Below are 12,203 nucleotides of genomic sequence, written 5' to 3' on the forward strand. Positions count from 1 at the left end.
TACAAAGTATGAGGAATCTCTACCAAGAACTATATATTTGTATCTAGGTGTACCATCTTTTTTTGTATAATGTTTTTAAGTAGGGATTTTAACTGAGTATGGGGAATAGAAGTATACAGTGTTGAAAAATCATAGGTTTTAATGATATTATATTCAGATAATAGTCTTGAACTGATTGTCTCCAAAAGATCTTTCGAATTTTTCAGGATCCACATTGATTTAATACCACTACGGGAGTAACAAGTGTTGTGGTAGGACTGCAGACCCTCTTTGACAGTTGTTAGTATAGAAGTTAAAAGTTTTGAAAGAGGTTTGGTGATACATTTTGCAGATCCAGCTATGAAACGTTGTTTGTATGGATTCTATGATATATGATTCTTGCAAATATGCTTTTTGGAAAGATACACATCAATGTTATATGATTCCTGCAACCCACAAATAGTTCTGTGGCATTTTCAATTTGACTTAATCGAATTCAGAAAATTGCTTCTAAGTAAAAAGTCATGCTCAAATTGGAAGGTACATATATACTGATACTTAACAAAAAGGAATATTCTCACACTCAAAATTTAAAACTCAATATGTCTCCAAATAAAAACAAAAAGAGCCTCACCACAATGTTATGGTCGTCATCTCTGATATATTGGAACTCTTCGGGGGTCTCTTTGTAACCAACTTGGAATTTCTGAACAAATCCAGTGCTACCACCTTGGAGTATGATGGCTGTTACTTGAGCAGTTGTTGGAAATGATATGACAACAGATGGTTTTTGATCATTCATAGAAGGAGACCATGCTTGACCATCAATTTGACCAATTCCAGATTCTTGATTGCTGCTGTATTTTATCAAACTGTCATCAATAATTCCAATCTTTCTCATTTCATCAGCACATTCACCTAGTTAAAACAATTATTCAAGTAAGGCAAGAAATTTTGTATCGACTAAAATTTCAAAAACTTCAGGTCAATTTTATTATATATGTATTCAGACCAAACTTTAGTGAATGAAATAAAAAGTTTAAGTGATGAAAGACAAAATTGTATATTGATTGTCTCCCTTTAAATTACACAATTTAAAGAAAGTGCTAAAACAAAAACATCTTACTCTTTAGGAATCATTTTGTGGAAACAATCATGACTCACCTCTTGTTGTGGTAGAAGCTGTAGTTGTAGGTGTCGGTGTAGATGTTACCGTTGGTGATGTACTCGTAATTGTAGCTAAAAATATTAACAAAATTATAAGATTTTGTATTGCATTTCTTTCTATATCTGCTATTAAATGATGAAGGAATTGATGGAATCAGTAAATATAAATATTGCATTAAGCTTTCTATACACAACAACCCATGACCTATAAAATCCATATAAAAGTAATGAAAATGTATAATGTTCAGAAGCAATACGTTCCTCAATATTGTTATATTTATTCATTACAAAATACTTGTGAGGCTCATACAGTATTGAATGAACGTGTTGCCTCAGAACCATCAGGCAGGAAAATTCATACATTGGTACTAAAACAAAAAGACTTGAAAAATCTACAAGGAATATGTCAATATGACAAAATGCATTTGCAATATAAAGGTTGAATATCAATCTGCATTAAAATACACATGGATAGTTTGTAGGATTATCTGACTGGAACACTCATGCAAAGGAATTAGGATCTGCCTTGTCCAAAGGTTCCGTGGGGTCAGTATATTTGGGCAAAAGCGTATCTGAAAAAAGAACAGATCAGATTTAACAGAAGATATTTCATGCTTAACTTATATTGAAATACTACTGAACTTTCCAAAATTGTGAATCGTAGAACAACATCTCGGAAAAAATAGTTCACCAAAAGATATTTTATAATTTTCAGCCAGACCCGATATCATCAATTAAAAAGTAATTTGAGTTGGAAAAAGAAATAAGTTCCAATATAGATTCAAGTTCATAACACAATTATTTACTATTTCAAAAGAATGAATCCTTTATTTGACCCTGCATCCAATCTTTCATAGTAACTTAATAGATCAATGTACAAACACCTACCTGTCCCTGTTGATGTTATAGCTGAAAAGACAAAAAATAACATGTTCATCTTTATGGCATATGATTCTATTTTTAATTGTCACAGATAACATGTAAACATATTTCAAATTAACCTAGTAGGTCAGTTAAATACAAACAATTTTTAAACAGGAGCATTTTAAACATAAATTATTTCATCTTTTACTGTGCATTTTAGTATCAACATGTACATGCACAAAAAGAAACTAAATCAATTAAACTTGATTCAAACACTAAATCTAAAAATTGAAAACCAATTCAAAAAAATCATCTTCTTATTCAAAGAAAAAACTCATTGATATTCAAAAACTTACGGAACATGCATCCAAAGAGTTCAAAGCTGAACAATGGCCTATTTTGCCAAGACAGTGGGAATATTCTAACGCCATTTCCTTTTGCCATTGGATAAATACGTTTGTTTGATACTTGATTAATACCATTGTTTCCTTTGAATATCTAAAATGAAAGGCAAATATATGTCTACAAAAATTTAATGAGAAATGAGAAAAAAAATACATGCTGTCAGCGAATTTGATTAAACATTGAAATATATGAAGTTTTCAAGTCCAGTGTTAAAAAAGAAACACGCATTTAATGATACTTTATCTTCCACTGTTACTTTTCTCATATCTGCAAATGATAATAACAGCTTGTCTCCCTTAACAAGCATCCAGCAATTTTTTCTTATCATACACATGCTTAAGGGGATCATTTTTCATTGATTCTTTAAAACTATAATCATATTTTAATTGAAAAAAAATCTGCTGTGATTTCAAAATTCTGGTTCCACCAAACCACAAACATCCCTAAATTTTTTTGTACAACACAAAAACATTCTACGGTATTAAAACTCAACATCATTATAACAACTTACACCTTTCACTGGTTCCCAGTTTCCATTTTCTGTGTGAACTTCTATCCTGAAAGATTTGACAAAACCAGAACCAACACCTGAAATACTACCACCATGGAAATGTATTTTAGAGAAGGCCCCTGTTTGTCCATTGAACAACACCTCTATAAATGACCCATTCTCTAAGCCTTTCACAGGAACCCATGGTTTTTCATTTATTACACCATTGCCACTATCACTGTCCTTTGTAGAAAATTTGATAGTTTGGCCTTTTATTTCAGTCAGTACATAATCACAAGAACCTGTAAATAAAAAAAAAACATTAAAATAATTACAAATATAATCACCTCCACTACAGCAAGGCTAAAAAAAGACATATCTCTGCAAAAATGCAAATAAATTATACACAACGATGATAAGTATCTCCCAAAATACAAATACAAAATGCTTCCACTTCAAACAGTCCTTAATTGTATGCCAAGTAAAAACACTTTAATTCATCAGAAGAACCAAAATACCCATTTACAAGAAGTCCACTTCTCATTATTTCAAGACATTCTGAGTAAAAAAGACATGCTACTATTGTATGTAACTAAACCCATGTTCCTTCATATTTGATTCATTTTTTATATAGTCCTCTTTTCCCCTATATTTCATAAGTATTATTAAATTCTACATTTACACATAATAGTTAATATTCAGACATACCAGCAGTGGTAGTGCTCGGTGATGTTCCAGTAGATACCACTGAAGTTAATTCTATAATAAACACAAAAATAAAATCTATAATTAAGCAGAAAAAATTGTAAATACATAGGAATGAAAACTTAGAAACAGACATAAAAAAATCATGTCTTTAAATAATAAGTCACTGAAGTCAAAAATAAACTAAATAAATAGTATGAAAACTATGATCTTACCAATTTCAAAACAAGCATGGATCTGTACTTGGAGCTTGACTGGTTTGTAGGCATCAATCTTATCTTGAGGAGTTATGATGATTTCAACTTTCTTCACATCTGGTTCAGTTCCTACATTTGTTGCTACTTCATTCACAGGAACCTGAAATAAGGCAATATGATTTCAATCCACAAAAAATGGCAAATCATGCTCACTACCACCACATTCAATTGCACAAAAATACACAGACAAACATCTTTCAATTTATTTGGTATGAACACTCATGAAAAAATACAGATACAAACACGACAAAAGTTCAATATCCTACCTGTTTTGTTGTCACAGTGCCATCAGGAGCAGTGAATTTCACAGTGAATGATTTAATGTTATCAGTTGAAACCAATTTCACTTCTTTTATAGGTCTCTCCTCTGAAGGTGTGTATTCCACAGAAAGTGTTGGTTGGGAACTTTCAAATGGGGTCATGGATGTTGGTCTCAAGTCTTCAACATTTCCTGTACTATCACTAACAGACAATTCACTACTTGGAATAAATGTTGGTGACTCCATACCATCTGTTATTTCGCAAACAGGAGTTGTACTGGCAGTTCCTGTAAAGCAACAAAAACTCCAATCAATATCAGCTGCTGTAAGTTCTGTTTGCCAGAAATATTTCTCAACAAAACATGTTCTGTTGACTCAAAAAGTGATGGTCCACATTTTTATACAGATGTAAGGGATATAACAAAACGTACCTGTAGTAGTAATGCCTGGTGGTGTGGCTGTACTTGAAACTTTCTCTGAGGTTGAACTTACAGCAGTGGTTACTGTAGTTGTTGATTCTATGAAAGAAAACCAATAGACACTGTAACTACATAGATCAAATTAATAGACTGATACCTACATTACAAATCAGATTTATAACAGAATTAAACACTGACTGCATGTTCAGGAAAAGATTGTGTATTCAAAACAAAGCAAAAAAAGAACAGATGACTGGAAAATAATCAAATGACTTATTATCTAATCTCGGCAATTAGTATTCTTCAAGAAAACAATTTTTAACAACTGATTTGATACTGCCAACATTATTCACTGAAACACCAATCAAACTGATCACTGATGTTTTGGTATATTCATTCAACCACAATAAGGCATTCACATACGTACCAACTTCAAAGCAAGCATGTATCTGTATTTGGAGTTTGACTGGTTTGTAAGCGTCAATTTTGTCCTCAGGTGTTACAATAATTTCAACTTTCTTTACAAATGGTCTTGTTCCAACACTTGTTGCAACCTCATCCACAGGTACCTGTACAAAAATCAAAAACATGTATATACAACCTTTCTACATGTAGCAATCAAAGCATAACCATAATCACAATATTAGTTATGGAAAATGTCTAGGATTTATGAGTCATTCACTGTACGGTTTATTTGAATTGCAAAGAAAAACTCTAACATGATAACTGCGAAGAAAGCATACCTGTTTTGTTGTCACTGAACCATCGGGATTAGTGAATTTCACTGTAAATGATTTAATGTTGTCCGTTGACACCAGCTTAACTTCTTTTACAGGTCTTTCTTCTGACGGTGTGTATACTATGGAAAGTGTTGGTTCAGAACTTTCAAATGGAGTATCAGAGGTTGGTCTCAGGTTCTCAATATTTCCTGTTTTGTCACTCACAGATAATTCACTACTTGGAATAAATGTAGGTGACTCCATACCATCTGTTATTTCACAAAGAGGAGTTGTACTGGCTGTTCCTGTAAAACAATCAGGTCACTCTCGTCATTACATGCAAAGAAAACATAATTTGTTATTTCTCGAACCATTTTAAGTTGACAAAATCAATTGAATTTTTAGACAAGTGTATCATCTCTTCCAACAGAACTTTTGTACTTGACAGTTGCATAAACAGTATCAAATATTTCTGAACTAACCTGTACTTGATGTACTTGGTGGTGCAGTTGTACTGGTTACTTTCTTTGAGACAGAAGAAACAGGTGTGGTAGCAGTTGTTGTTGATTCTGCAAAATAATTAAGAATATCAATTGTTTGTGACAAAGATAAAAGATTATTGCACAACAAATGTTATGAAAACCAAAATCTTTAAAAGTATTAAAAGTATTGTCACATAACTACAATGCACAAACTGATGTCTACCAAAAATGATGCTAAGGTATTGTTTTGTTGATTTCCACTGTTCTTAACAAATAAAATAATTAATATTCCATCATATAAAAGTCACATACCAAGTTCAAAGCAAGCATGGATCTGTACTTGGAGCTTGACTGGTTGGTAGGCATCAATCTTATCTTGAGGAGTTATGATGATTTCAACTTTCTTCACATCTGGTTCAGTTCCTACATTTGTTGCTACTTCATTCACAGGAACCTGAAATAAGGCAATATGATTTTAATCAACTACCAAATGGCAGATCATGCTCACTACCACCACATTCAATTGCACAAAAATACACAGACAAACATCTTTCAATTTATTTGGTATGAACACTCATGAAAAAATACAGATACAAACACGACAAAAGTTCAATATCCTACCTGTTTTGTTGTCACAGTGCCATCAGGAGCAGTGAATTTCACAGTGAATGATTTAATGTTATCAGTTGAAACCAATTTCACTTCTTTTATAGGTCTCTCCTCTGAAGGTGTGTATTCCACAGAAAGTGTTGGTTGGGAACTTTCAAATGGGGTCTTAGATGTTGGTCTCAAGTCTTCAACATTTCCTGTACTATCACTAACAGACAATTCACTACTTGGAATAAATGTTGGTGACTCCATACCATCTGTTATTTCGCAAACAGGAGTTGTACTGGCAGTTCCTGTAAAGCAACAAAAACTCCAATCAATATCAGCTGCTGTAAGTTCTGTTTGCCAGAAATATTTCTCAACAAAACATGTTCTGTTGACTCAAAAAGTGATGGTCCACATTTTTATACAGATGTAAGGGATATAACAAAACGTACCTGTAGTAGTAATGCCTGGTGGTGTGGCTGTACTTGAAACTTTCTCTGAGGTTGAACTTACAGCAGTGGTTACTGTAGTTGTTGATTCTATGAAAGAAAACCAATAGACACTGTAACTACATAGATCAAATTAATAGACTGATACCTACATTACAAATCAGATTTATAACAGAATTTAACACTGACTGCATGTTCAGGAAAAGATTGTGTATTCAAAACAAAGCAAAAAAAAGAACAGATGACTGGAAAATAATCAAATGACTTATTATCTAATTTCGGCAATTAGTATTCTTCAAGAAAACAATTTTTAACAACTGATTTGATACTGCCAACATTATTCACTGAAACACCAATCAAACTGATCACTGATGTTTTGGTATATTCATTCAACCACAATAAGGCATTCACATACGTACCAACTTCAAAGCAAGCATGTATCTGTATTTGGAGTTTGACTGGTTTGTAAGCGTCAATTTTGTCCTCAGGTGTTACAATAATTTCAACTTTCTCTACAAATGGTCTTGTTCCAACACTTGTTGCAACCTCATCCACAGGTACCTGTACAAAAATCAAAACCATGTATATACAACCTTTCTACATGTAGCAATCAAAGCATAACCATAATCACAATATTAGTTATGCAAAATGTCTAGGATTTACGAGTCATTCACTGTACGGTTTATTTGAATTGCAAAGAAAAAATCTAATATGATAACTGCGAAGAAAGCATACCTGTTTTGTTGTCACTGAACCATCGGGATTAGTGAATTTCACTGTAAATGATTTAATGTTGTCCGTTGACACCAGCTTAACTTCTTTTACAGGTCTTTCTTCTGACGGTGTGTATACTATGGAAAGTGTTGGTTCAGAACTTTCAAATGGAGTATCAGAGGTTGGTCTCAGGTTCTCAATATTTCCTGTTTTGTCACTCACAGATAATTCACTACTTGGAATAAATGTAGATGACTCCATACCATCTGTTATTTCACAAAGAGGAGTTGTACTGGCTGTTCCTGTAAAACAATCAGGTCACTCTCGTCATTACATGCAAAGAAAACATAATTTGTTATTTCTCGAACCATTTTAAGTTGACAAAATCAATTGAATTTTCAGACAAGTGTATCATCTCTTCCAACAGAACTTTTGTACTTGACAGTTGCATAAACAGTATCAAATATTTCTGAACTAACCTGTACTTGATGTACTTGGTGGTGCAGTTGTACTGGTTACTTTCTTTGAGACAGAAGAAACAGGTGTGGTAGCAGTTGTTGTTGATTCTGCAAAATAATTAAGAATATCAATTGTTTGTGACAAAGATAAAAGATTATTGCACAACAAATGTTATGAAAACCAAAATCTTTAAAAGTATTAAAAGTATTGTCACATAACTACAATGCACAAACTGATGTCTACCAAAAATGATGCTAAGGTATTGTTTTGTTGATTTCCACTGTTCTTAACAAATAAAATAATTAATATTCCATCATATAAAAGTCACATACTAAGTTCAAAGCAAGCATGGATCTGTACTTGGAGCTTGACTGGTTTGTAGGCATCAATCTTATCTTGAGGAGTTATGATGATTTCAACTTTCTTCACATCTGGTTCAGTTCCTACATTTGTTGCTACTTCATTCACAGGAACCTGAAATAAGGCAATATGATTTTAATCAACTACCAAATGGCAAATCATGCTCACTACCACCACATTCAATTGCACAAAAATACACAGACAAACATTTTTCAATTTATTTGGTATGAACACTCATGAAAAAATACAGATACAAACACGACAAAAGTTCAATATCCTACCTGTTTTGTTGTCACAGTGCCATCAGGAGCAGTGAATTTCACAGTGAATGATTTAATGTTATCAGTTGAAACCAATTTCACTTCTTTTATAGGTCTCTCCTCTGAAGGTGTGTATTCCACAGAAAGTGTTGGTTGGGAACTTTCAAATGGGGTCTTAGATGTTGGTCTCAAGTCTTCAACATTTCCTGTACTATCACTAACAGACAATTCACTACTTGGAATATATGTTGGTGACTCCATACCATCTGTTATTTCGCAAACAGGAGTTGTACTGGCAGTTCCTGTAAAGCAACAAAAACTCCAATCAATATCAGCTGCTGTAAGTTCTGTTTGCCAGAAATATTTCTCAACAAAACATGTTCTGTTGACTCAAAAAGTGATGGTTCACATTTTTATACAGATGTAAGGGATATAACAAAACGTACCTGTAGTAGTAATGCCTGGTGGTGTGGCTGTACTTGAAACTTTCTCTGAGGTTGAACTTACAGCAGTGGTTACTGTAGTTGTTGATTCTATGAAAGAAAACCAATAGACACTGTAACTACATAGATCAAATTAATAGACTGATACCTACATTACAAATCAGATTTATAAAAGAATTTAACACTGACTGCATGTTCAGGAAAAGATTGTGTATTCAAAACAAAGCAAAAAAAGAACAGATGACTGGAAAATAATCAAATGACTTATTATCTAATCTCGGCAATTAGTATTCTTCAAGAAAACAATTTTAAACAACTGATTTGATACTGCCAACATTATTCACTGAAACACCAATCAAACTGATCACTGATGTTTTGGTATATTCATTCAACCACAATAAGGCATTCACATACGTACCAACTTCAAAGCAAGCATGTATCTGTATTTGGAGTTTGACTGGTTTGTAAGCGTCAATTTTGTCCTCAGGTGTTACAATAATTTCAACTTTCTTTACAAATGGTCTTGTTCCAACACTTGTTGCAACCTCATCCACAGGTACCTGTACAAAAATCAAAACCATGTATATACAACCTTTCTACATGTAGCAATCAAAGCATAACCATAATCACAATATTAGTTATGCAAAATGTCTAGGATTTACGAGTCATCCACTGTACGGTTTATTTGAATTGCAAAGAAAAAATCTAATATGATAACTGCGAAGAAAGCATACCTGTTTTGTTGTCACTGAACCATCGGGATTAGTGAATTTCACTGTAAATGATTTAATGTTGTCCGTTGACACCAGCTTAACTTCTTTTACAGGTCTTTCTTCTGACGGTGTGTATACTATGGAAAGTGTTGGTTCAGAACTTTCAAATGGAGTATCAGAGGTTGGTCTCAGGTTCTCAATATTTCCTGTTTTGTCACTCACAGATAATTCACTACTTGGAATAAATGTAGGTGACTCCATACCATCTGTTATTTCACAAAGAGGAGTTGTACTGGCTGTTCCTGTAAAACAATCAGGTCACTCTCGTCATTACATGCAAAGAAAACATAATTTGTTATTTCTCGAACCATTTTAAGTTGACAAAATCAATTGAATTTTTAGACAAGTGTATCATCTCTTCCAACAGAACTTTTGTACTTGACAGTTGCATAAACAGTATCAAATATTTCTGAACTAACCTGTACTTGATGTACTTGGTGGTGCAGTTGTACTGGTTACTTTCTTTGAGACAGAAGAAACAGGTGTGGTAGCAGTTGTTGTTGATTCTGCAAAATAATTAAGAATATCAATTGTTTGTGACAAAGATAAAAGATTATTGCACAACAAATGTTATGAAAACCAAAATCTTTAAAAGTATTAAAAGTATTGTCACATAACTACAATGCACAAACTGATGTCTACCAAAAATGATGCTAAGGTATTGTTTTGTTGATTTCCACTGTTCTTAACAAATAAAATAATTAATATTCCATCATATAAAAGTCACATACCAAGTTCAAAGCAAGCATGGATCTGTACTTGGAGCTTGACTGGTTTGTAGGCATCAATCTTATCTTGAGGAGTTATGATGATTTCAACTTTCTTCACATCTGGTTCAGTTCCTACATTTGTTGCTACTTCATTCACAGGAACCTGAAATAAGGCAATATGATTTTAATCAACTACCAAATGGCAAATCATGCTCACTACCACCACATTCAATTGCACAAAAATACACAGACAAACATTTTTCAATTTATTTGGTATGAACACTCATGAAAAAATACAGATACAAACACGACAAAAGTTCAATATCCTACCTGTTTTGTTGTCACAGTGCCATCAGGAGCAGTGAATTTCACAGTGAATGATTTAATGTTATCAGTTGAAACCAATTTCACTTCTTTTATAGGTCTCTCCTCTGAAGGTGTGTATTCCACAGAAAGTGTTGGTTGGGAACTTTCAAATGGGGTCTTAGATGTTGGTCTCAAGTCTTCAACATTTCCTGTACTATCACTAACAGACAATTCACTACTTGGAATATATGTTGGTGACTCCATACCATCTGTTATTTCGCAAACAGGAGTTGTACTGGCAGTTCCTGTAAAGCAACAAAAACTCCAATCAATATCAGCTGCTGTAAGTTCTGTTTGCCAGAAATATTTCTCAACAAAACATGTTCTGTTGACTCAAAAAGTGATGGTTCACATTTTTATACAGATGTAAGGGATATAACAAAACGTACCTGTAGTAGTAATGCCTGGTGGTGTGGCTGTACTTGAAACTTTCTCTGAGGTTGAACTTACAGCAGTGGTTACTGTAGTTGTTGATTCTATGAAAGAAAACCAATAGACACTGTAACTACATAGATCAAATTAATAGACTGATACCTACATTACAAATCAGATTTATAACAGAATTTAACACTGACTGCATGTTCAGGAAAAGATTGTGTATTAAAAACAAAGCAAAAAAAGAACAGATGACTGGAAAATAATCAAATGACTTATTATCTAATCTCGGCAATTAGTATTCTTCAAGAAAACAATTTTAAACAACTGATTTGATACTGCCAACATTATTCACTGAAACACCAATCAAACTGATCACTGATGTTTTGGTATATTCATTCAACCACAATAAGGCATTCACATACGTACCAACTTCAAAGCAAGCATGTATCTGTATTTGGAGTTTGACTGGTTTGTAAGCGTCAATTTTGTCCTCAGGTGTTACAATAATTTCAACTTTCTTTACAAATGGTCTTGTTCCAACACTTGTTGCAACCTCATCCACAGGTACCTGTACAAAAATCAAAACCATGTATATACAACCTTTCTACATGTAGCAATCAAAGCATAACCATAATCACAATATTAGTTATGCAAAATGTCTAGGATTTACGAGTCATTCACTGTACGGTTTATTTGAATTGCAAAGAAAAAATCTAATATGATAACTGCGAAGAAAGCATACCTGTTTTGTTGTCACTGAACCATCGGGATTAGTGAATTTCACTGTAAATGATTTAATGTTGTCCGTTGACACCAGCTTAACTTCTTTTACAGGTCTTTCTTCTGACGGTGTGTATACTATGGAAAGTGTTGGTTCAGAACTTTCAAATGGAGTATCAGAGGTTGGTCTCAGGTTCTCAATATTTCCTGTTTTGTCACTCACAGATAAT

The 12,203-nt window shown here is 33.2% G+C and overlaps 1 protein-coding gene across 1 annotated transcript in view; it reads right to left on the reverse strand.

The window, feature by feature from the left end:
- Positions 1 to 5,529, reverse strand: part of LOC148603520 (uncharacterized) — a 94,007-nt gene extending 88,478 nt beyond the window's left edge. Inside the window, exons 1-11 of the mRNA XM_088551444.1 lie at positions 5,290 to 5,529; positions 4,974 to 5,115; positions 4,559 to 4,645; positions 4,134 to 4,414; positions 3,826 to 3,967; positions 3,614 to 3,664; positions 2,927 to 3,207; positions 2,367 to 2,508; positions 2,035 to 2,055; positions 1,144 to 1,218; positions 614 to 897 (exon numbers count right to left, since the gene is read on the reverse strand). Of these exons, the coding sequence (XP_088407570.1) occupies positions 614 to 897; positions 1,144 to 1,218; positions 2,035 to 2,055; positions 2,367 to 2,508; positions 2,927 to 3,207; positions 3,614 to 3,664; positions 3,826 to 3,967; positions 4,134 to 4,414; positions 4,559 to 4,645; positions 4,974 to 5,115; positions 5,290 to 5,529 (1,746 nt within the window). The remainder of the gene's footprint in view (positions 1 to 613; positions 898 to 1,143; positions 1,219 to 2,034; positions 2,056 to 2,366; positions 2,509 to 2,926; positions 3,208 to 3,613; positions 3,665 to 3,825; positions 3,968 to 4,133; positions 4,415 to 4,558; positions 4,646 to 4,973; positions 5,116 to 5,289) is intronic.
- Positions 5,530 to 12,203: the final 6,674 nt, after the last annotated feature.

Source organism: Perna viridis, chromosome 11 (assembly GCF_037379345.1).
Source record: "Perna viridis isolate PV_CMFRI_1.1 ecotype Kerala chromosome 11, ASM3737934v1, whole genome shotgun sequence".
Classification (NCBI taxonomy): Eukaryota; Metazoa; Mollusca; class Bivalvia; order Mytilida; family Mytilidae; genus Perna; species Perna viridis.